This window comes from Patagioenas fasciata, chromosome 13, assembly GCF_037038585.1.
Source record: "Patagioenas fasciata isolate bPatFas1 chromosome 13, bPatFas1.hap1, whole genome shotgun sequence".
NCBI classification, from domain to species: domain Eukaryota; kingdom Metazoa; phylum Chordata; class Aves; order Columbiformes; family Columbidae; genus Patagioenas; species Patagioenas fasciata.
In genome coordinates this window covers 20200845-20227587 of record NC_092532.1, presented here as the reverse complement: position 1 = coordinate 20227587, position 26743 = coordinate 20200845, and the positions used below count along the sequence as shown (strand labels likewise).

The following is a 26743-nucleotide window of genomic DNA, read 5'->3' as shown; positions in this document are numbered from 1 at the left end:
TTCTCCAAGTATCCTCCTCTCCAGCTTTGAGTTTAGTGGCTTGAACTGTGCCTTCTGGGGTTGCAACAAGGGCTGCGGTTCTCGTCGGCACAAACCTTTCCACACCAAAGGGGAAATGTCACTATATATGACAACAGATACCACACCAAGGATGCTGAAACTAAATACTGAGGAGAGGGCAGCTATGTTCTTGAATAATTTAAGTAAAAAATTTTAAAAATTTAGTTCAACCTGAGGTCAAGCTGTATATTTCACTACCAGAGTACATTTGGCAGCTATGTGCTTGAATAATTTAAAGAAAAAAAATTAAAAATTTAGTTCAACCCAAGGTCAAGTTGTGTATTTTATTACCGGAGTAAATTTGCCACCTATAGGAATGACCTACAGAATGGAAATAAAATCCTAGAAGAAATAACTCTGAAGAACATGGTAATTGCAGTAGGGAAGCATCTCGAGATGTGATGCCATGACAAAAAAAAAAAGGGGGGGGCGAAAAAGCAATTATACATTCCTTTGGACATACGGACAGAATAGGTGTAAGGTGGTAATCTTACCTGTGCAAGGGATACTGGAATGCTGCATCCTGTTCCGGTAGCCACATTTTTAAAAGTAAGTTGAAAATTGGACAAGGTACAGAGAAGAGCCACAGAAGTTATTTGAAAGGAGGAGGAAATTTCTCACAGTATGAATCAAAGAACCTAAACTGCTTTGAGTATTAAAAAGATTGAGCTGTGTACATGAAGACTCCAGTGTTCCAATAATCAAAACACAGTAGCGCTTTGAAAGGTTAACACAGAAAAAAATCACAAAAAAAATTAATAACAGAACAAAATTAACAGCTGCAAAGTTAAGACCAAAGTCATATTCAACATGAAGTAAATTTAACTGTAAGGGAGGCAACCACCAGAACAAACAGCCAAAAATGTCCTTAATATTCCACTTTTTCGCTTCTTATAATCCAGATTATGTTTTTTTTCAGACATACATTCTCTTCTTCCTTAGTGCCATACTAAAACACTAAATGGATGACCCACAATGCTCTACGATTTATGGGCTCAGATGTGCTTATTAGTTAATCTTGCTGACCTCTGTCTGTTTGAATCTGCTGCCCTGATTATCTTGCCAAAGGAGAATATTACAAGCAAGACAGCGAAACCTCTCCACACCATGATGGACATTGTCACCTGTCTCCATGCTTCATATTGACTGGAAGGCTTCTTGTAAGAAGTCTGAAATATTGCTGAAATTAGACTACTATTGCCTTGGTCATCATTTTTCCAGGAAACCAAAGATACGTTAGAAACTTTGTCGTCATCACTGGCATTTTATTTCATTGTTCTCCTTACAAAAAATATCAAATTTATCCTTGCAAATAATCCAACAATTCAAATCTAAAGAACTGATTCCATCTTGAGGTTCCAATTTATTTGTTTCTCCAAATCCATTCTTCCTGTTTAGGTCAAAACTTTTTAAGGTGATTAATACTTGAGTCACACTCATACAATTAAATATATATATATGTTATATTATATTACATATATAATATATATATATCAATATATAATGGTAACATCACAGATGGAAGTATCAGTAGAGGTTTGTTTTTAATCCAAAATTTGGTACTTACTACTTAGAGCAGAAATATAAGAAAACAAAAAGGCAAAACAAAACACAATGGTTTTGGACAAAGAGCAGAAGCAAAAGGGAATTAATTACAGCAAGAATTCAAGAAGTAAAGGACACTCCCTAAAGTAATGTTACTTCTTTCCACGTAAGAGAAAATGAATAATCGTGGCAATAAAAAGAATAAACTAATTGAAAAAAGATGAGCCGTTTCAAATCTGGCCATGATGGAGCTGAAGTTCTTGCTATTATATTTATAGACAAAGTAAAAACCACATCACACAGATAGAAGAATTTCTGCTGAAATTACAGCAACCTCATGAGACAGTATGCTGTGCCATAAAATACTGTACAAACTGCCATCCATAACAGAGAATAAAATCTATGAGCTGAATCAAATCCACTCTAGACTGCTGCTGCTCCCTTTTTCCTTCCCAAAAGGATTTAAAATGACTTCTTGTCACTTGCTAGTTGTGCTCAAGTCACCCTGATCAGTCACCAGTGCTCCTATTAGTCCAAAGGAGAGTATCCAAGGACACGCTTTCCTACTGCCATCCCCAGCCATCCGCCCACTCTGAAGAGGCAGAAGAGGAATCTTAACTTGTGGAGGAAGATGGGTTTACGCCAAGACAGCATTTTATACTAAAACAGGGTGAGGCTTTTGTTCTGCTCATTCTGCTGTAGAGGCTGGAAACTCTATAAAAGTGGACAGCATCCTACAGTCTTTCATTTTCAAGGGTCTGGGCAGGTGTGGTTCCTGGATTAATGAGGGCAGACAAGCTGAACTGGTGCTATGAACTCTGCTAACAGGCCTGAAAACTCCCATGAAGAGACCCCTGAAAGCTGCAAGGGACACCAGCTTCCAAAGCTGCCGTTACATCCTCCTGTTTGCGCATTACCAGGAGGCGGCTCAGACGCCCAGAGGCGCGTCAGGAACATCCACAGGGCTTTACCCATCCCTCTCTCCATGACTTCACACATCCAAGTTCTTAAGAGACATTCAATCAACACACACACTCTGCCTTTTTATCCCATATTTTGTGGCGAAGGAAGAGACCGCACAAATGACCAGGTACTATTTAAAAGGGAGACAGTACCATCTTGCAGTTGTAGTTTATATAAACAGAAATATGACGTTTAAACTGGTGGTTGCTTTTGTCATTTGCTTTCTGAAATCCAAGAGTTTCCATTTAAATGGAGTTTTAAGTAGCTAAACTAATGTAATCTGGAAAAGAAGCCTGCACATTTCAACAGCTTGACTTTGTCATAAAAAGTGACAGAAGTTAATGGCCTGCTGTCGTCCAGGTTATTTTCCACAAAAGAGAGAGCTCGAAGTAAGGATTCCTTTCGGCTGCCTGGGTTTTGGCAGCTTGTTTTCCAGTTGGCAGGGGAAGGGAGGGGAAGTGTGGTTATTGGGTTTTTGTTGGTTTGGTTTTATCTGCCTTTTTTTGGTACATTGTCTCTAATTTTTCCTCCAACCAGTACTTCACTTGCAAGCTTTGGGAACTTCTTCCCTTGTTTCTACATGAAGCTATCAATTTGAATTTTACAAACACAGCGGTTAGTCCTCTAAGACAAGTACGCTGCTCAAACTCCCATAATTTTACCCTACAATCATACTATTAAACATTGTATCAGCATTTTGCACCACAATTAAAAATGGAAACATGGTTTCTCAAAAATAAATCACAGGTAGAAGGAACAGAATTAACTATATAAGCACTGAATTCCACCTCTTTTTCTTATTTATTTAGGCTCACACACGTACAGGAGCCTTATTCAAACACTATATTCTGCTACCCCAAGATTTATATCAGCATCGCTTCCCCCGGTGGAACAGCTCATGACTGATGATTCCAGCAATCTGTCAGTGACCAGAGGGCTGGATTACGCTGTGCAGAGACACCCGAGTGCCCGTCTCATAGCGCGGGGCTGACGGTCCCCGCGGGTCCCTCGTCACACCCGACAGCCCCCAAAGGGCTCGGGCATTCGCCTGCACGTGCTCCTGAACAGGAGCTTCGATCCGGCCCCAGCTGTCTGGCATTGCTGTAAATCAGTTCTACTTACAGCATCTCAAGCCAAACTATGTAAAAAAACCCACCCTGAATTAACACCTGTGACTTTCAAAAGCCTCAGCCAACTCTCTGAAAGGTCAGGGACAAGCTATGATTTTGAAGAAGTGGAAGTAGCGGCCTCAAAACCAAGATTCATATTATTTTATCCTCATTTCTAACTACTTTTGAGCTGGAATACAAGGTCTGTTAGATGTAGTGAAGCTCCTGAACGAATGCTTCCACAAGCCTCATTTCATTTTGGTTTTTTGATGATTACCTGCCTATTCTCTCTCAGTTCTTTCTCAGCTGCTCCTCACTGCTTTCCCTGTGTGTTTTCCCAATAGCGGTCCTGCACAGACACGACCAGCAGTCATCACAAAGCAACTGTCCTTACTAGCAACAGCTACCAAACCATGTCATATTTCTTGTATTTAAAATGTGTGTTTGCAGTTCATAGGAATAATGTGTAATTGTTTATACCGTGCTCTACCAAATGAGAACTGTCCACAAACAGCACTCACCCGGTGGAAATTAATTCTGACAATTTTTTTTTAATTTGTAAAATATTCATTTTTATCCCTAATAGGTATTGCTGTTTTGACAGCAGTAAACACAAAAGTGAAGGATTATTTTATTTCTCATTCAAGAGCTTTGCAAGCCAAAGAAAAAGCAAGATGTTTTTTTCAAAACAGAGCAGGGAAAAAACTAAAAAATAAAGAAAAAAGAAAAGAAAAAAAAATAAAAGAAAAATAAGATTGCCCCCTGAAGGCCTTTGAACTGCAGTTCTGTAATCACGCTCTTCAGAGCCAGGGTTGGCATAAGACAGTTTGACATTCTGGCACCACATCAGATTTTCTGCCAGCCAGTTCAGTGTCAGCTGCTCGCACACAAAGCTTCATCTCTCTAACAACTGATAAAACCCCATCCCTGCAAAGCTGATGAAACAAGCGTTCGGGCAGCACAAAACACAAGGGCTGCGGGACGTGCTCAGAGCCACACCTGACCGCTGGCTCTGCTCCCTGCAGCCCCACTTCCCTGGGACCGAACCCAGGCTAACGAGCCCGGCTGAACTCTCATTAGTTGTGCTGCGCTCAGTTCTGTGTCTTGTCTTGGAAGCTGCTCTAGGCTGAAAAGCACTATATTCGGAACTGCACACACAGCAAATACACTACCAGAGGTCCAGTTCATGCTTAAAAATGAAATAAAAATCAGCAGTCAAGATCTATTGGAGGATTTTTTCCCCCTACACACAGACATGAACAGTCCATTCCACCGGTAGATTAAGCAATGATTTACATCTGTAACGACTCTGATTTCTCACATCACACCAACTTTCATCCAAGAGACGCTATCAAATTCCAGTATTCTCAGCTATTGGCCGTCACTTTTCCCCCTCCCCAAGCCATCTCAGTTCTCTGCCCTGAGAAACAGGTACAGCAGTATCAGTGGATCCAACTCTGCAGTGACAGTCGGAAAGCCTGGCAAACCACATGCCAGTTCACCCAAGCACCCAAGCACTGGCGTGAATGACAAAAGGCTTCTGTTACCTTTCCTACCCCACCTCTGCTTCTAGAGAGCCAGCTCATCCACAGTTTGGCTGCAAGATCTTAAGCTCTCTCAGTAGATCACATTAGATTCAAAAAATTAATTTAAGGAAAAAAAACTATAAGTTAGCCAAACACAAAATTATAGCAACCATTCAGTTCTTAGTTAACTCTGAAAACCAACATTTCCAAGCAGCAGCTCCTCAGTTAAGCAGGGATCCCCCTGTGCCACTTGCTGGTCTCCTTGCAGAACAGGCTCCCTTTGAGCTGCGAAGCATAAAGGAAATGGAAATTTCCACTGACATCTTTCCCAGCTTTTGCATTTTTGCATAATATTGATAGTGCTGCGCAACACAGACAAGTGACTGCTCTTTCATCTTACAACTGATCTGCCCCTTTCCAAAACATGCAAGCAAGCTTCTTTCCTGCCTCACCAGCTCCATGTTTCTTCCAGGTTTACCTCAGGAAAATGTGAAAATGGTTGCCAAGTTTCTAATTAGGATCAAAACAAAGCCCTTTTTCCTAAATGGCTAAAAATATGTATTTAATAAACTGTACATTTGCATATGTATATACTAGTATATGCTAGTATATACTGATCCACGTTTTCATTCCAACTGGGGACAGTGGACATCAGCCAATATCCACAACACATTAGAAAGAAATTTAATTTTAATAAAGTACTAAAGGAAACAATCCTGTGTTGGACAATAGCAGTTGCTGGTCTGGTACTTTCTAATAGGCACGATCATTTGAAAGCAAATGGTCTCAAATGCTTCCTAAGAAGTCTGAATGCTGTGTTTAAAGGAAGAATTCTTCCTAAATTTAAGACTGTTAAATTCTTCCAAGCACTCAACCGCCTCTTCTCCTCACACAGCTTCTAAACAGCAAAGTTTGAGACTTTTTGCAAGGAAAATACCCATTATAAAGTCATATATATATTTTTTTTAAAGCATGTATACCAATGAACTTATACATGACCAGGAGTAATCCTAAAGCATTCAGGAGTGTGAAACTGCTGCCAGAAAGCAGCTCCTGTGATAACTGTCATATAGAGAGGCTGCAAAATAGCCATTAAAACACAAGAAAGTACTAAATAATGTTTGAATACATATCTAAACTGAAGAATAAAATGCCAAAATAAGCCAAAACAACCACATTCAGCCATAACTCTACATCCTTACATTTCCTCCTAACTTTGCTGTAGTAGTCTCCCAGAGGTGTTCTATCAGCAGGCTTCGATCCCCCACTCCGTAGGTGCACCAGCAGACACAGCTATATCTGAATAATGAAGATGCTCCCGTGCTGCTCTCAGACTACCAGTCCTATCAAACTAATGATTGCTAAAGTCAATAAGCAACACTAGGAAGAAGGAAGGTCTCGGTTAATGGAAGTCAGAAGCTTCCAGTTCTCACTAATGTTAGAGATGTTTGGTATAAGCATTTGCAGTGTATTTCATTGGCCCTTCAGGTTGAACTCCAACCATGTCATTGCTCCATGCCATTTAGGTGGGGGGTTAAGAGTGTGGCCATTGCCCTAAAACCCAAAATACTTAACTTGTTTTTAAAAAAGCAAACAAAAAAACCCCTACACCACAACTGGTTGGATTTTTAAGCCCTCTTTTCTGTAAAGATCTCTAGCAGAGTGCTATGCAGAGACAAGTAATGCTGCACTCAAAGCAACCACCCTTGTCACCCAAATACCATAGGAGGTCGGAGTGGCTGAAAGGATCTACCAGCTACACACTGACAACCACGGCATTACTTGGGGAAAGGCAGAGATCTGCAGTTCAGCTTCTGTACTTACGTATGTTCAACATACTGTCAAAGTGTTCTGGCAGGCAGTAAAAGTGTGCCACAGCGCTTAACAACAGAACGAAAGGCACAGGTATACAGAAACAAGGGTATGCAAAATCATTAAACTGACTCTTCCAGAGACAACTTCAGCTCAGCCACGGTCACCACACAACCACTCGGTGGTCTCCTGATAAAACGTCCTGGTCAAACTTCTTTGAACATAGGCTAGATCTCGTATTCACTGTGAAAGCACTTGCACCACACCAGCAAAACCATCATGTATTTTATGTGACACTGATGCACTTACACACAGTTGCTACCATGCTCTTGTACATCCTACTAGCAGGTATAGAACTGTGTGGTATAAAAAGATGGTCTTCAATTGCTGTTATGAGCTGTCAGGCTGTTGTGATGCTCATTAAACAACTAGGCTGGCAACAGAAACAGAGACTACCTTCTCTCTGCTGTTGCCACTTTTCAGCAAAGACAAGTGGCAACAATACTGGCAGAACAAAGACAAAAGAAGCAAAGGCAAGACAACCTAGAAATACTCCGGTGGTTCCACTGGTTTTGTTTCGCAAGGCTCCTGGATCTCCTCCATGCACAGGTACCAGTCGCAGCTGATGGTCCATCTAATCTATCTACTGAGTACTCTCAGGAAGAGTTCCTCAATAAATCAAGCATCCCCAGCATACACAGGATCATCTAATTCCACATCCCAGTCTCATTTTAGTCATTTAGGCTTCTAAGCTGTTACTGCAAACGTACAAATTACGACATAAATTACATTTAAAGGAAGCTTTTAAAAACCACACAGAAGCCTAAAAAACCTCTGGGACTGGTCTCCAGCACTACTTACAAAATTACTGTTATAAGCTAAAACAGAATGTAGACACATATATATCTATACTGTCCCAAGAAGTTAATATAAATCTCGACAGACCTTTTGCTAGAGTGACTAACGCTGATTTTGTGACCTGTGTTTATGCAACCCAATCTGAAAGTTTAACTCATAGTGCAGGATGGAAATAGAGACTTGGACAAAAGGAATGTGCACTGCCAGCAGTTCCCTAAAACGCCTCATATTTGAGAATACATCAAGCATCGCCAGTCAATGTTTAATAGCTATGTGTGTAAGCAATTCAAAACACCTGAATTTCACAGACAGCACATAACTTTTTACACTGCTGCCCAATGATTGCGTTAATCTGTATAAGAAAATATACGTAGCATGGCTGTCCTAATATAAGAAACAGCTTAAGAGAAAACAACGGGCTACTGTACAAACAGCATCTGTCAAAGTTAAATAACTACAGGCTGCATTTTTATCCACTTCATCCACAAACAGCAATTGCTGCCATTAGCAGGAAGTTCCTTCCTTCCAAAGAGAATCTACTAGAAGACAACTTTAATTCTATTTAATGTTGTTTAATCTTGCTACTTTTCAAAGCCCATTCTGCTGTTAGTATTCAAAAATAAATGTAAGTAAACTGTATACTTTACTCAGCACAGAGAACACCCGCACGCAATCTTAAACAAGACTAGAAAGTACAGTTCAAAGACCAAACTTAAAAACAGACTTGCAGCTATTTTTAACAGAGCGAGGATTTGTATGAACTTACAGTAAGATTCCAGTTGATCTGCGGTATTCTTGTGTGAAGATTTAGACTGAACATAAGCAACAGAACTCCGGTAACCACTAATGCACTGCAGCTCACAAACTCGAAGAAATAAAGGCCTTCGCAAGGGGAGCATTCCATGATGGTCTCTATGCAGATGAACGCAATCAGTGCCAAAACCTAGGAAGAAAAACAAGGGGAAAAAATATAAATAGATTTCCACATTTTGAAAGTAGCCACAAGTATTCCTGAAATTTCCATTGGGAACATGATCAGTTTACACTCAGGAATGTGTGATTTTAGTTTATAACAGGGCACTGTCTAAAGAGCAAAAACAAAAGCAAATTAATGCAAGACTTTCTGGATATCTCCTGTTCAACAAAGCATATTTTAGCAAAATTACAAGGAGCCTAACATCAAAATGACTGAGACACCCAAAAAAGCATGAAACCCCTTCACGCCACTGGCTTAACGTGCAAATGGCACCTCAGACATTTTATTCCATTTTTCTGTCATGATATGCTATTCCAAAACTTGAAGGTGGAATGCATTTGTTTATTCGGCCAACCTCAAGTTCGATTACATAATAGCAACAGTGTGATTATGAAAGACATTTCAATAAAGCTATTATTGAAAAATTCACTATCAACTTGCTATCTAAACCAACACAGAATAGATTCAAGATCTCTACCAGCATCCAAAAATACCTGCCTTTCCATGCTTTTAATCATCAATACGCTATATTTCAAATAAAAACATTTTATAGTTCTCTTATAATACATTAAAACAAGCAGCTAATAGATGAAGGAAAAACTCCTGGTGCTGCAAATCCATACATCGAACTGGGATAATGGTTAGTCACACCAAATGCAGAAGATGTCTTGGTAGAGTTCACACAAACGCAGACTTTTGCCAGATGAGAGTTAAATTTACTATTTAAACAGTGAAACTCACTATAATTTAAAACAAAAAATCTGCCCAATGGACAAAACTAAAATACATAAAAACCACACATCAACATTAGCTCGCACTGATAGCTGCCACTTGGATACCATCAGACACCACAAAGTATACAAGTGACAAATGCCGGTGTACAACTGGTAAAAGGAAAACAGTTGCATGGATGGTTTTCTTCTGCTCTTCGTTTATTCGTATGTTGTTTGGTTTTTAATTTTCCATGGCAAGCAAGCAAGGCCCTAGGAGTGGTTTGCTTTGGTTTTCAAGACAACAACCCCCCTACCCACTCACTTATATTTTTCAGAAAGAATTCACTTTTTTTGCATAATTAATTTTGCAGAATTAATATTTAACAATCTTCAGAGCAATTGTACCTTAAGACTTCATTTTAGCCCTTAAGAAATTATAAAATACATCTCCCTGTAGTGCACCCTTGTAAGAAAAGTATTAGTTGTGTACACTTAGGTTTGACTTAACGCAAACCAGTTCAAGTGAGACATAGGGCATGACCGTCCAGCACTTGTCTGGGCTGTGGCAGCCCAAGTCTATTGACATGTTTATCAGAAAGGTTGGGGGAAACCTCAATTGCTTCAGTTCACGATAGAGACTCTGGTCACAAACTGGAGGCTGCGTTTTGGAAACATTCACAACAGCTGACTATTAACAGGAGCGTTATCAACACTGGGACACATTGGGACATTGGGACACCTGAACACTGGTTGGTGGGGGATACAGGGAAAGGAGAACATTCCCATGCATACAATTTATTCGTAAAACTTTTGTACTTCAAGGAAGATTCCAACTAAATGTGTTACTATTCTTCTTGCAATAAAAACTCCTTTCACCCTTCTAGTGCTACAGATAATACTTCCTTGTTAACTGCCCATTCTTTGTCTCACAATGAATGCTATAACAAAAAATGAGATCTGAATTAATCACCGCATCAGAAAAAGCTATCCTCCCACTGAAACTTCCGTTTGCATAAGCACAATAAAAATCTCAGTCTTTAACACAACATATTTTCTCTTTGAAACATCAGGGTAATCTTGTCCTCCTACACATTTACAAACTTGCCAGAAGCCTCTTTCCAATTAACTACAAGTGATGTGAATCTTCTATAAAACACACACTAGTGCTGCTTTCACCGGACATTCCACTCAGAAATGAATCCGATTTCGTTTCTAATGATAATAAAGCTAACTACTCTGAACACATGAAATGAAAGTGAAATACATGACAGAATCAAACCCATTACTTACTCGCCTACATTACTTAAAAGCGTTGTGTAAATGCTGCAGCAAGAGCCAAAGCAGCCAAAGGCCATGGTTCAGCCAGTGACCAAGTTCATTAAAAAACAAAAACACAAAACCAAACCAAAACAAAAAAAGTATCAACACTGTAAGAAAAATGTTTCGTTTTCTCTGCATTTTTAAATTTACAAAATAAATTATTTATGAGACAGGCTATATAAGTTAGGTTATGATTTTTCCAGTCAGAATATCACTTGATTGACGTGGCCACAAAGCAGCGTGACGTGATCACAAGCGTGCCCCCAGAGCACCCCATCGCAAACTCACACAGACTCAAAGTCAGGCTTGGTCTCAGCTAGCCCAGCTTATTTTCTGAGGGACTTCAGCGCAGGTTTAGCAATAACCATTTTCTCCTGTTCTCTCATGCTCTGTAACTACAATGAAAACACCTTTCTAACCTACATTTATCTCCATTGCCTGACTACCTCCCCATCACTGCCTACTGAATTAGCTGATCAACACACAGCTCACCAAGGCTCAAAGACCCCAAACATCACTTCTCCAAAGCTTCCTACCATCTTCCCTCTGCCATACCACACATCCAAGATAAAACTGGTGCCTTGCCTTACCACACTGACTATACACAGTGTCTCGGGAAGAGGGAGGAAGGACAAAGACCCTCCAGCCCTCCTGGGCAGCCTCCATGCAGACACCATCTGAGGGTGCAAAGACTCACGCTGCCCCAAGTGACCGAGACCCAAAGCTGGAGCAGACAAAACGCTCATTCCCCAGCTGCTGAAGCTTTGCTCTTATGAGATAAGTCACCAATGCTACCTCAGAAAACCAGGAGACAGGATCTATCTAGGCCTGTGTCTGTCTCCCATGACTGCCATTACAGGACTAGCTAAAAACACAAACCAAAAACCCACAACCCACCAACACAAAAAAAACTCAGTATCATATCAGACTATAGGTCTCTGCCAACAAAATATACACTGCCATTTAGCCAACGCAGAAGGCAACCCTTGCTCTTGAGTCATCCCTCTTCTCATGGTTTAGGGTGATGAGTTTTGGCCAGTTTTTCCACAAGCAGAACTTTCAGATTGGTTTACCGAGGCAAAATAACAAGTCGAATGCGGTGGAGATCTCCTCTTACAAGAATTACTGCTCCCTCCCACAAATGACACAGCTACAGCTTTCTCGGGCAGAGGCAAGAGAGAAAGTTTCCTCTAATGGATGAAACAAACTTTGTCATCTGTTTTTCTCTGCACTGAGTACTTTGGACAGTTTTCTGTTCCACCTCATTTCCTCCATATCATAAGATTTGTATAACTCTATTACTACCTTTCCTTTTTTTAACAGTCGCTTTTAGTATCCCTTCTACTTGCACTCTTCTTGAAATAAATACAGTAGATGCTGCGCTGATACGCAACTTTGTCACTCTGGAAACATCTGCTTATTCTACTGGATGCTCAGGTCTATGCAGAGACAGCCTAGGCTTCCTGCAATGCCACTGTTTTCTTGAACAAAGGAGACGCGAGCATCTGGTCAACAAAGCAGGATCAACACACAAGAGCTTCAGCATAAACCGAGGAAAGGTCTGGGTCTGCCCAATGCGTGCAATGCAGGTCCAACTCCGCGACAGAGCAAACCTGCCCCTGCCCTTCACCCCTCATCTCCCACCACCACACCGTGCACGGGCAGAAGAAAAATTACCCAAGAACAGGATTAAATAGGAGATGTACTTCCCAATAATTATATCTTTTGCTTTTCGTCTTAAATAAACTGGCCAACTGCTGTCCAGTTCTATCGGGTGGGACGCTGAGGGCTGCTGAGATAACTCCCATACAGTGTGAGACTACTGCACCTCCACTGAACAGCAGCGAACCCCCAAATAAAGGCTCTATTCAGAGGGAAGGAGCCCCTCACTGGAAGGGGATGAAGCGACCACAATTTAGGGCTATTTAATTCCTGAAAAAGAGCCTCCACACTGGGATCCCATGTCCTTTAATTTACCACATTAGCCTCCTACCATCACTGATTTCATCTCAACTTTCCTGTAAACTCCCCTGGAGAAGGGCCCTTAATGAAGAAATCATCTGCCTTAGGGCTATGTAAATGGCTTATATTTACATCACTTTCTTGGCAACACAGGCACGCACTGTATTTCCCCAAAATGGAGAAAATGTGCTATGACAGGCACCAATGCTGAAAAGAGAGCTTTCAGGGGGTTGCTAATGGTGTATTTTTCCTGTCAGAACACGTTGTGTTTTATTTTTGAAGAAAATAATCAAGCAGTTTTGCACTAACAATAAAAAAAGACAGTTCTGCAATGAAAACAAAGCGAAAAAAAAAAAATTAGTTTTCCTGTTTATCTAAAAAGTTACCACAGAAAGCCTTATTGTGCGGTTAAGTGACATAATTACGCATGATTTCCAAAAAGCCACAAAACGGTCAGCATTTTTTCTGCTTGAAAAATACCCACAGAATTTTCGTAAGAATGTCACACTACCAAGCCATTTTCACATCCAGACTGTTTAAATTAATGGCACGGCACAATACATACGCACAAAGTAGAGTAGAAATAAATCGCTTTTACACCACTTAAAGTATCTGAAGACGTTAAACGTTTTTGAATTAAAATCTAGATTTATTGTTCTCATTTACTTGGCCCAGCAGTCTCAACTTAATGTATGAAACCAAGTGGGTCTCATTCCTTGCAAAACACATGCATTTCCCACATCTAAACCAGCTGACACAGATATGAATATTTGGGATCATATGGCTTAAACACAGCCCCGCTTCTCCAGCAGGAAACCATCTTTTACCCGAAGCAGAATGACTGATTTCCCGCGTGTTGCTAGTCTGCATCCTTAAGACTAAAAGAAATGTGTTACTAACTCTGGTAATCGGACTGCAAGGAGCCTTAAATCACAAATGAGTATTAAACTTTCCTGACAACACAGAAAACTTAGGAAAACTATGCTGGCGAGAGAAGAAAGCTTAAGAAACACCAGAGATTCAGCACTCTGGAGGAACTAAATTGTGTTCTAATGGCACAAAATACAACACTGAACAAAATCCAGAGAAACTCAACCAGACCTCTGAATTCAACTCTGATTTGGGTTTTGGTGGTGACACCAGAAATAACAGCAGAATATTTACATTTCAGATCTTCAGTGCACCTCTAGGGTTTCACATGTAGCTGCAATCCTTACGTTTTCATTATTTCTTAGTTCACTTTTGAACACAACATGGCAAGACTTCAGAGCATTGAATATTATGCCATCTTTATTAAATCAGATGATCTTCTGCCACGTCCAATAGTTTACAATGATCCTGGAAAGATTCAGCTACTGCTGACCTCCCTTTCTCAACTTAGGCAAAAGACGGATCCTACCTACAGAACGTATTTTTGATGTGAGAAATATTTTGGAAATACTATGGAAAATATTATGGAAGAGGGTCACATTTAAGAACAAGGGTAACCAACTTTAAGTTAACAACAGAATGACAGTTGTTTTGAAACACCAAGTACATGAAAACTAACATGCAAAAAAAACCTGGAAATAACTGAAAACTAACACGCTAGAAGAACTGGAATTAACTGAAAATTAGCTGGGCTGAACTAAGATGAACAGAAGAGACTCTGAACTGGCTAAAACAGAAATGCATCCATTTTAAAAGTTAAATTAATCATATTGTCTAGAAGAAAAAGAAGCTGCAGACATGACATAGTGACTTATTTCCTGCTAAGCAGGCATTAGTACAGCTTGGACGCACCTATACAACAAACATTCTTATCTGCTAAACCAATTCCAGTACAAATACCATTAAACAAATAGGATTTCACAGTACGGAAAGATTACAAACAAACAACATACTTCTTCCTGTTATGGCTCAAAAATTTAAGATCTTTTTCATGTTACACATTTATATCGCCTCCAGAATAAATCCATTTTGGCATTCGAAGTAATAAGTGAACACGCAGAGAGAGGCCCTGGTTTGCACAGCTCCCGTGCGGTCACCATCAGTATCTGGCCCATCGTTATTGGGGACTTTGCACGTTATTCGCACGACTTTGCAGGCCCGACTGCGAGTTTATTCATTTACTGGCGCCCAACCAAAACACAACCATCTTCCTAACAAAACAAACCCCAACATCACTCTGATTCAGGTATGTTTCAGTTTTTATCCAGCCAAGCAGACGAGCAAAAGAAACAGCGAACAAAATCTGAAGCCAAGGCGCATTGCGACGAGGTATTTGGTTTAGGCACATCACATTTCCTCACAGAAGCCTGAATGAGGTTCGATCCCTTCCAGATCAGACAAAAAGAGGAATGTAACCTGCCACCTGTCCCATAAACAAAAGCCCATCAGTTGTTTTGTAGCAATCCCATCCTATCAGAACACTCATTTGAAGCTCATGCTTCATGTCACGCTTTAAACAAGGGCAAACACCACATGCAAAACACCATCAGTTACTCCCACACGAACCTGTGCCTCCAGTCCCCAGAAACTACAATTCATGTGCACCATAATTCAAAATATTTTCAGAAGCAACAGGTCCTGCGAGACAATATTTAACAAACTTCCAGAGCCATGTATTTCTAACTTTCCCATTTATATGTATTAATCACTTAATTCCTATGCAACTCAGCGAAGCGAACAACCCATGAACGGGAAGGCTTATTCTGTATCTACAGTACACTGAATTGTACCAATATCCCAGCACATTGTCCAAGTTCCCACCTTCCAGCAGTGGTACAGTATCCTCTCCAGTCTGTTTCCCAGTAGTTTCTATTAAGTCAAGCTGTAAGAACTCATCACTTATCATATCTTTGCTATTTAAGCCAAATGGATAAATATAGTTAACCTATTTTTGTCTTCAGGCTGCGCACACATGTTTTGTATGGTACATCCACATGCTCTTTGCTGGGACACAGTAAGCTACTGAGACTTTGTTTGTATGATTTTTAAACAATGTAAAAAAATGGCTATTGCTTCACTTACAAGAATTCTCTCCTCAGCTCTTACAAAAACCTAAAATTCAACACTTTTGACCTGGTTTCATGTTCCCGTTCACACTCACGAGCCAACCTGTGCTGGCAACCAGGCTAGTCAAAACCATATTAAAACACAGTACTGTAAATCTGTAACAAACAGTAGGATAGATTAATTGGGTTTAAGAAGTAAAGGTGTACTCATAAAATTTGTCAAGTATTTGATCTGCACAGCCTCCTGTTTAACTACCCTGTCAGGCTATTTTTAAAAGTGAAAGTTCTGTTTTAAGACTATCAGAATCAGTCTGTATCCTTTAAAACCCCATTTAATCCCAGTTACGAGTAAACATCAAACATCCCACAAATACTAAAACAAGAAAGGAATTTTAATGAGAAAACATTCAAGAACTTGAAGTACTCCTAAGGAATCCATTAAAGTTTTTTGGGGTTGTTTTTGTTTAAAGGAAATGGTGCAAAATGTCCTTGCAATCCCAACGTTCCCAAGATTGCAATCTGAAGGCCCCCTTAGATGCCATGCCTTAAAAGGCAAAAAGAGTCTAGACATACTGGTAAAACAGAACATTAAGAAAATAGATGTAGGCCAGAACATTAAAGAGCACTGCCAGCTGTACTGGGGAATGCACGAAACCTTCAAGCCCGCCTTGCTGTTCAGACTGCCTTAGAAGCATTATACAGTAGTGTCTCATCCAAAATAGAGCCCACAAATTGTCATTGCGTAACTGCAAATCCACCTACTCGTGATTTTATAACTGAAGAACAGATCTGCCTGAAGACTGTAAAGAAACTTGGGACGCTGCAAAGAGAGGACTACAAAATACTGTTAACACAAAAGCCCTAAGGCTCTGTCAATAGGGCTTTTGCCTTCTCCATCACGATTCTTACTGCACTGCCACCGCAAACTAAACAGAGTGAACATCCCAAAGAGTTAGGACACTATCCTATAATTACAGAAAAGCACTCTTCCCAACATTCTTTAAAGATGTTACTAAGTGACAACAGCATTCAAACTTAGAAGATCCCAATGTTTAATAAAATGTTCCATTTACATTAAAAAGTTTCTAAGCATTAAACACAACAATCACTTGCTTTTAGAAGAGTATATGATCAAACAACTAAACAACTTATTCACAGCATTCAAGCGACAACATCAGTTCCTAGCGTGAAAATAATTTCATAAGACAAAAAGTGACTGAAGGTTATTAAAGACTTGTAGAACTTAAGTGTTTCACAATATTCACAACTGCATTTGTTGCTTTCTTTCATGAACATTTCAGTTTAAAATGTACAAAAGTACAGAAAATCACTAATACAGAACTGTTTGCAGTTGATTCATGAAATAATTTTGCAAAAAGTTGCCAGAACACCCCAAGAGACTGTTACGGGTAGTGCTGCATCACCAGAAGGTTTATAGCATTTGAAAATAACAATGTTTAGCTTAAGTGACAGTTACAGCAGAAATGTCACCGTATGCAACTCCAGACGCAAGTACAGGATGTGTTTCTACACACCGGGCACACGGCTGCTGGGTTTTTAAACTGTGCCGTAATGAGGGGAACTATCATGAACAAATTCAGCTCAGTTACAAGCTGAACACTTTGTGAATGTACATAAAAGCTAAAGAAAACTTAAAAAAGCACCCTGAAAAAGACACTACTCAAGCAACAACATTTGAATATCAAGTTATACATTAGAAGAAGTTTAACTGCAGACAATGCCATGGACACTTGTTTGGGGAAAAACGCATTGTAGTCTTTCACAAGCTAAGGCATTAAATACCAGAGCCTTAATTACAATTAGCTAAATACAATAGTCAGAAATGTGATACTCACAGTTCCCAGTTCAATTTGCACACAGTGAGATTAGAACATTAAAAGTGGCTCTGCTCGGCTGCAATTACACTTCAAGCATTAAGCCACCCTAAGAACAGACTGCAGCGCCAGTACAGATTTCATCCTGGCCACCTACTAAATAAGACAATGCTTGAGACTTGTCACTGTAACCACCGCAGCACTGGATTTACGCTGCTGCACAGTGCTCAGGCTTCTCAGTTCAGGTGAGAGCTGCATCAGCTCCAAGACTCCTCTGCCCACACTGATATCTTTGGCCCATCCTCCCTCTGCTCACGGTTGTACATTCTTACACCTATTCTACATCAGGTTGGTATTATCCAGCTTTTGCTTTCCTACTCCCATATTCTGAAGAGCTGACCATACAAGTTCCAGAATAACCTAAATATTACTTCCATGTTTTAAAAGCAACTGACCACACAAATCACCTGAGAATTAGGTGACTTTTTGTCCAGCCCTAATTTAGAAATAGCAACTACTACCACTACAGAGTAACAGCAGCTGACCCACTGTCAAGATACCAATTCACTGTGCATCTAGCCCTCTTCATATGCAAAATTTCAGTACAAAGTTATTTGTTGAGGTCTAGAAGCAAGGCAGGTATTACTGAAATACAATTTTGAGCACACAATGATGACTACTAAAGAGTGTCCAAGTTGATTTGACAAAATGATGCATTAACTCACATCAGAAATAACAGATTGCTCCTATACTGGTTATAAGAAAACCACAATCTCTTACATTTCTAGTCCTTCTCCTTGTCTTATCTCCAGATCATCATTAAATCACTAGGGAGACTCATCAGCAAAAGACATCACTGGAAAAACTACAAGAAAAGAAGGTAGTTTTACAAATACTAATGCCATCAGAACTACATTTCTTACTGTAGCATCAACAATTAGCATAGTGTATCTATTACAGTTACACTGGTTCATAATGGGTGAGAAAAAATAGAGAGTACTAATTACAGAGATTACAGAAATCTCTTCTGAAAGCAGAATTTAAAACTATCCACCCTCTTCGAAAGAAATTTATAAGAGGAATTCGGAGTTCACTGACAGTAGGACACCAGCTTATGGCCAGATGGTGCTTAAGAGACACCACGAAAGAGACTAAAACCCACTCACCTTTCTGTGGGCAGACAACCAGAGCCTTTTCTTTAGTTATACACAGAACAATAAAAAAAGAAAACTAAACAGAGTTCTCTCATAATTTTTCCCTCTATGGTAAATGTCAGCAATGCATATCTACAATCACTAAAGATAAATCTTTCCAAAGAGAAATCAAGAGTTTCAGAGATACTGAAGAGACATAGTTTATCTAAAGACAATTTCTAAGTATATTTGTGATGATAAATTTGATAATTTTGATACAATATCACAGCAATCTTAAGACCCAATGCCAAAGATCACCAGTATCCAATGTCATACTAAACATCTTCTGAACAAGCAGCTACAAATACCACTGGGAATCAACAGCATATATCACAAAAAGACACAAATATTTCTTATATAAACGCATATCTATTGTTTGTAAATTATAAGAGCATAAAAGATGGAGGACACAGTTAATCACGGAATGACTATAAATTACCAGTGCAATCCTAGGATGGAACAGGAGAGGTATTTGCAGCACAGGCTTGCAAAGTGATTTCATACGCACTGGTAAAACACCCTTGAAAGGGGTCACCTACTACTCGGGTTGTGCCGGGTGAGCAACCACCACCTCGGTCAGACGGTGCCTGTGGAAAGGCTGCAGTTGGTCCCACGACCAGAGCCCCTCTTACGAGGGGAGCCCAAAGCAGTTTTGTCTTGCCTTGTGTGGCAAGAAGGTGCCTGGCTGAGCACAGGCAGCTGGTGCGGAGCGCACAACGCAGTCCGGAGCAGTTCTGGGAAGTGGCAGTGTTAACGCAAGAACAAAGCGCTATACGTTTTCTAGAATTCAGTTCACACTAGAGACGAGGAAGGTTCCTACATCTCCAAAGGGAACAGCAAATGAACAAAAGGTGAAACTATCACTTATGAAAAAATACATCAGGTCTCAGGCTGCCTGTGACACCAAAGCTGCCTTAGAAAGCCCAAATGTCTCCTGCAGAATGACCGTGCAAGGCTGTACTGATGACCTGACCACCACGGGATGACTGTACCATGCAGAGAACATCACCTACTGACCTCTACTGGGCATAGCCTAATTAATTAACACCCCATTTACATAAAACCAAACTGCACAATAACTAATGTGAAAGAAATCTTGATATATTCACACTGTATTCAGTGGCCAACTGGTAACCCCTATGATTTACAGAATGATAGCTGCCTGTAAAGCACCCAGCTCCTCACTCTAACCACCCACAAACGAAGCAGATCAGGAATCACAAGAGAGACCCAGGGAGAAAGGAACAGGGAAGAATTAGATATGCCCCAAGATGTGACACACCCGAGCGGGGCGGGAGGCTGGGGACTCATCTCATCCCCCCCTCCAGCAGTGATCGGAATGGGATGCCGAGCTGAAGGCACAAGAAGGCAGCGATAACTAAATACGAGATTACTGAACACCTCATAACAGTTTTCAACTGGATTCTAATAGTCAGCAATTAGCTTATTCCTTCTAACATAAATGCTATTACTCTTTTTTTTTTTTTTTTAATGTAACTAACAACAGGAACTCTCTATAGTCCCATTTAGGCATGTATTACTGGCTTTTTGAATTGTTTTCTTCATTGCAATAGATCTTGATAGCAAAGAATTTTACTGCAGTCCTGGCCTTAACCAATTTCTGGATCTGGAAATGTATCATGACAGTAAGCCACAAAACAACTATTTCAGCTACTCTCCACCAATGAAGATGGAACTTCTTATTCTGAAAATTGTGAACATATGAACTGCTATTCCCACCAGATTTCATTTAGCTTGCCTCCACTGACGAGCAATAGTATATGCTATAGAGAAGAAGACAAGAGCAGCACGCAGTGATGCTTCCCAGCACACTCATCAGCAACTTGTAGCTCAGAGACCTCCCAAGCAGAAGTATTATCTTCTTTAAAAAGCGTCTCTGGTGGAGTTTTGTAGTATTTGGAACAGACACATGAAGAAACTGAAGTCTAGGGCTGTCCAAGCCGCAGGGGCCACCACTAACCACCACAAATGCCACCCTCTTTGAAGCTAGCACCGGATAAGGGTTTCCTGACACTTGTGACTTCCATCAGAAGGTCACAGGAACTGGCCAGGCACAATTCTTATCAGTTGTCCCAATTGTTAAAGGTGATATATGGTATTTTAAACCAAGTGCCTGTGAAAACCTAGTGGGATGCTGATGAGAACCGACCAGGCTCCTCATAATTCACCTGCTGGCCAAAGAAACAGAGAATCAGACAACAGGCAGTCAGGATTCACCATCAAAGCTTCTGTGGGAAATACATGTCTACACCCAGCTTTAATACTAACATCCTTGAAGGTGCGGTATTAAAACAATCAAGGAAAAACAGTAACGCATTTCAAAAAGCTGAACCGAAAAATAAAGCGAGGAGAAGAAAAACAACAACAGACACACACAAAACACCCAAAACAAAACACAGACACACGCAGGCAATCCAAAGCAAAACAGTTTCCAGCAAAGAGGTGGTACCTGCTAACCAGCCCTTTTCTTCTGGATCACAGCAATGGGCCCCTCCCGCTTCCTCACATAGTAAACACTTTTCTTCCACAAGCACTCTAATTAGGAAATTCAAGGGAATGGGGAAGAAATAGTGAAATAAAAAAAATCATCTGAGGATATCCACAGGAGAGTTTTACGGGGATATCTGTTTGATTATTGTACAATAATCTCCATGGGAAGTATTAAAGCCCCCCCACAAAGCATGAGAAACATTAAATCATGCCAGAGAGTAATGAAAATAAACTCTGAAGAGCTTTTCTGCTGTGGTCCCCAAGGACAGCTATCCAACGGCTCACATCTGCCATATGGCAAGACACTGCTCCATCCACATGCTGGCAGGTCAGCTGAGACAATTTCCACCTAGGCTTCAGTTTCCCCAAGGGAAAAGCATTTACGTGTACTGGCTTCTCCCTGACTTCCATTTCAAGCTCAAATTCCCATTAAAAAAAAGGCACAAAACCAAACACGAGAATTCCATACTACTTCAAGTCTTCCCCCCTGCATTCATGTCCCTTCACCCCGTTCACTTTCCATCCGCCTGGTGATGCCCCATCAGGTGTCTCAGCCACCCCAGTAGCCCTGAAAACTCCTTTGCTGATAGGATCCACCACTCACCACCTTCCTTCAAGCTTCTTTAACACAGGCCCGCAGCTCCGGCCCCAGGTACACAGATCCAAGCAAACACACATACAACTATTTCAACAGAACAATAACCTATAGGCTAATGAGCTACTTTCCAAAAAGCTCACCTACCTATCAACAAAACTTTCAAAAAGAAGAACATCGGTTCAAAACTAAGCTGTTCCACATGGGTTGTTTTTATTACTTCGTCATATTGAATATTACTAACTATTAGCAGGCAGATATACATATTTATTTACTACCTGACTGTTCAACGTAACTCTAAATAGTAAAATACAGTCATCTTAGCTCACATACCAAATTTAAGATTAACAAAAAAAACATAACGCTATTCAACCTTTTCTGGGAGTCAAGAGAAAGCAAACCAGAATAAGACTCAGAAATAAGCTGCACAAAGCCATACAGGAATCATTATCATAACCCACTATGTCTGTGCACCTTTTAAAGATATTTTAGGGCATATTCTCTTGAAATATTAATGACTTAAAACTATTCACCCTTCTAGCAGTACTTAAATTACTCCATACGCCTAAAACGTCATACTGCTTTCCATCTTGTAACAACTCCTGTAACAACATTTTGAATAGATAAAGACAAATCTACAACAAAACAACAGAGCCCTACAATCACCTATTTTCAGTCACTCTTTTTTTAACCTACTCCCTATTTATTCTGCTTCTGACAATCACATAAGGGCATCTGGAAGAAGAGCCAGTTAAGTCACAAAGCCCAACACTTATCCTTCGCATACAGAACTACGAACTAACTTGCGGAAAGTCCTTCCACTGATGATTAGAAAAAACAACATTTGTCCTGACCTGATACTTTTGTCTGCCAATCATATATATAATTTAAGACAAATCCTGATGCTAAATGAGGCATATGCCTTGTAATCTTTCCTGTGGTATTCTTTTTACCAGACAGACCTTTTTATCTTAAAAAAAGAAAAATACAAGTATTGGTTAAGTTTTCTTGTATGCAATAAAGGAAGTTCCTCTTTACTTTTAAGAGCTAGAGTTCTATATTATGGAGTTGGATACAAAAATACTGCAGAAACTAAAATGTGAAAGTATTACTAAACATTATCATTAAAATCATTATACTTAGCAAATAGGCAAATTAAGTGCACGACGGAATGTGTTCTTTTTTCTTTTCCAGAATGGCTCAGTTTTCTATCGGTTTGCAAAATTCTATAGTCTGCTCTCCCAGTCATTTCCATGAATGAGATAGAGCTCCTTCTGAGTACAACTGTGCAGAACTAAAGGTGTTGAGATGGTACGCAGGCTTCCACCCAATACCAGCCAATTTAAATTCTCATTAACTTCTGACCCACTGGATTCACGCACTGCGTAGGAAGCATGCGCAACAGTTCAGATGACTCTTGTTAAAAAGACACAAAACATTGCTCTGTTCCCCTGAAGATACTGATCTGCACATACACGTCTTCCTAATGATGTGCTGTAAGTAGTGACGTCTTTGTTCAACAGACAAGAAAACTCCCCTGTCTGTAACACCAGCACAGTGTGGTTTTCCCCCTCTTTCTTTACAAGACTTAAAAACTAACAGGTGTACTCCATATAACTTTGGAAATTGATCCAACCAAATCAAAGCTTAATAATAACAGATTCACTTCCTCATGATCGGTAATCACTCATTTTAATGACAAGCTTTTAACGCAACTCACCGCAGTTATTAATGTACTACAGAAAGGATCGGCAGTAGGAACAGAAACAAAAATCCCGAGGGCAGATTATTTCAGCGTATCAGGCAGCACCACCCCAGGATTTCTACCACATGGGTCGTGTTTAACAGTTCAAAGGCAGGTAGATGTTGCACAGCGATGACATTTCTTTGGCTCCAGTCCTGAGAATACACAATGCAAACCCGGCTACACTCGTTAGGACGACTCAGGTAACGAGCTCATTGCTACCACTTGCAGACCGCAGGTTCTGTTCTAAATTGAGATGAGAAAAAACCAAATTGAACTTCCAAATGCTGGATTTTGCTCTGTGTTCATAAAAATTGATCATAGATTCATCACTGCAGTCCTCTATAAACTTGTATCACTGTTGAACCCGGGATACTTTGACTGTATTTTACATGAAACCCGTACACACCACCTTTGCCTTATGTTAACCAGCAGTGGTTTTACATGAAGTTATACATATGAGATATCAATATGTTTCTGCCATCACAGTCCTCAAGGAACTAATCCATTTTAAGAGAAAACAATTTGTACTACCCTATAAGAAACTACTTTAAAAGTTATTTCAAGCTTACTGCTATTTTCATAAAACACCTACTTCAAACTATCCTGAAAAACACATTTGTTGATTTAAAAAATAGTAATTTTAAAGTGACTTAGAAAGTAGATCAGAAAAAACAAATCAGCATCGTCAACAGAAAAACTGACAAAAGGCTTAGATGCGATTACACATTTAGCTGCTATGGTGCTCTAAGACTCGCACAGACTCCATCAAACAGTTCAGCTGTTCAAAGCACACGAACAAACACGGCTTACGTTGTATTTCAGAATGGAAAAACGTGAGTTTGGCAGCGGAGGGCGGGTGCCCAGCGTTTCTTTTCTTTTACTCTGCGCACTTAAGACAGGGGTGTCAAACTCATTGCCACCAGGGGCCACACCAGCCTCACCGTTGCCTTCGAAGGGCCGAATATAATTTTAGGACCGTATAAATGTAGCTACTTCTACTCCTGTGAACACTTCACGGGCAGCTCGGGGCCAGCGCGGCCGGCAGGGACCCCTGGCAGCGGCTCAGGGCGGGACCAGCGCTGCACCCCGCGCTGCCGGGCAGGTCCCGGGCAGGTCCCGGGCAGACCGGAGCCACCGCCGCGCCGCTCTCAACGCCTCTGGACGCTAAGTCCACCAGAGTGAGAGAACATTTCAATTTATGTACCGAGAAGCTGCCCCTTTTCTTTTAAACCTACAGAAATCCTGCAGCTGTGCAGGTCTCGAACAGCCCCGCGCTCCCAGGGCACAGGCAGGCCCTGGCACGCACCGAGGTAAAAACTACCGAGATCAACCGGCACAGCGGCAAACCCCTGAAAACCCACCGGCATGGACGCCGACCCCGGGCCGGTCTCCGCTGCGAGGGGAAGCCGCCCCAGCTGAGGGGGCCCGCCCGCACCTACCCCGGGCCACCCGAAACCCAGCGGCGCCGGGGCCAGCAGCGGGCGGGACCGGGCGGGGAGCTGGCGCCGCTCCGAGCCGAACGGAGCCCCCGCACCCGGCGAAAATGGCCCGGTCACCAGTGCTCGCCCCGGCGCCGAGCTGGGCAGCGCGGGTGACACGGCGCTCCCGGCCCGCGGCGGCTTCCCGGCCGCCTGAAATGGAGGCCGGTTGGGCCGCCGCCAGGCGCCGCGCCCGCAGGTACGCACCTCACCGCCGGGCCGGCAGGGCGAGCGGCACGGCCCCGCCGCCGCGGGCTGCCCTCCGCGCTCCCCGCCCGCACCGGCACGGGGGAAGGAGCCCGCGGGGGGCTCTCCCGAGCGCGGGCGGCCGCGGGCCCGCTCCCCGCCGACGGTACCTACCACCTCGGCCAGCTTGATCCTGCCGAAGGTGCCCCGCAGGTAGTCCAGGTCGCAGCGGAGGCCGCCCAGCCCGCGGCGCTGGCTGACGGGCTCCGTGGTGGGCTGGTAGGGGCTGCTGGCCCCCGAGATCATGGAGGTGCTGGACGCCTCGCCATCGAAGCCCTCCAGGTCATCGCCGTTCCTCATGGTGCCGCCGCGCTGCTGAGGGGCTGGCCGCGGAGCTCCGGCCCGAGCCGCGCTGCGCTCAGCTAACGGAACGCCGGCTGCATGGCCGCCCCCGCGCCCCGTCAGGCGGAGCGGCGCGGGCAGAGCGGGGGCAGCATCGCGCTGTGCCCTGAACCGGCCGCCGCTGCCGCCGCCCCGGCCCCGCGCGGGAGGAGGAGAGCGCGGTGCGGGCGGCCCTCAGCCCCGCCGCTCGGGGGCGCCCTCGCCCCGCAGGGTACGCGAGGAGCCGCCCAGGCCGGGCTGCGGCGGGGCCGCCGGGGCTCCCTCGATCCCCCGGCTCGGAGTCCTGCCCCGCTCCCGGCGCGGCGCTCAGCTCCCACCGCGGACGCCGCCGCCGCCGCCGCCGCTCCTCCCCCTGCGCTCAGCGGAAAGGGCGGAGAGAACCCGCCCCGGAGGGCTGCGCCGCGGCCGGGCGGTGCCTCCACCGGCCCCCGCCCGCTCCGCCCCCGCGGCCGGCACCTGCCCCAGGCCGCCGCCCGGACCCGGGCCGGCGTGCCCGCCGGGACAGAGCAGAGCAGGGCAGGGCCGGGACCTGACCCCCGCGGCGCCGGCGCCTCGGGCGGCCGCGGGTCACCTTGCTCGGCTGGCGCCGGTCGGAGATCGCGGTTGTCGCTTCCCGGCGGTCCTGGCACTTCAGGAGGTTCTAGCGTCCTGCTGCGTTAATGGCTGTTTGACTTTGGAGTCTTTTAAATGCAGTGATGTTGATGCTAACACCGAGAAAGTCAAGGATAATGACGTTTTGAATTGCATTCGTAACTCAGAGTTAATTCTTCGAGATACATGAAGTAGTTCATGCTGCTCAGAATTACACTTCGAGCTGTTGTTACGATACTGTACCCACAGTAGTTGGAACACTGGAAACCTTCGGGGTGTTCTTCCACGAGTGCTAGGAACAGTTTAAAGTGTCATTTTAAATAGCGAAGTTTTCCAAGTAAACAGTTGGTTTTGACAGGCTCTGA

The 26743-nt window shown here is 42.5% G+C and overlaps 1 protein-coding gene across 1 annotated transcript in view; it reads right to left on the bottom strand.

The window, feature by feature from the left end:
- Nucleotides 1–26110, bottom strand: part of CMTM4 (CKLF like MARVEL transmembrane domain containing 4) — a 35132-nt gene extending 9022 nt beyond the window's left edge. Inside the window, exons 1-2 of the mRNA XM_065848243.2 lie at nucleotides 25560–26110; nucleotides 8640–8816 (exon numbers count right to left, since the gene is read on the bottom strand). Of these exons, the coding sequence (XP_065704315.1) occupies nucleotides 8640–8816; nucleotides 25560–25745 (363 nt within the window). The 5' untranslated portion in view covers nucleotides 25746–26110. The remainder of the gene's footprint in view (nucleotides 1–8639; nucleotides 8817–25559) is intronic.
- Nucleotides 26111–26743: the final 633 nt, after the last annotated feature.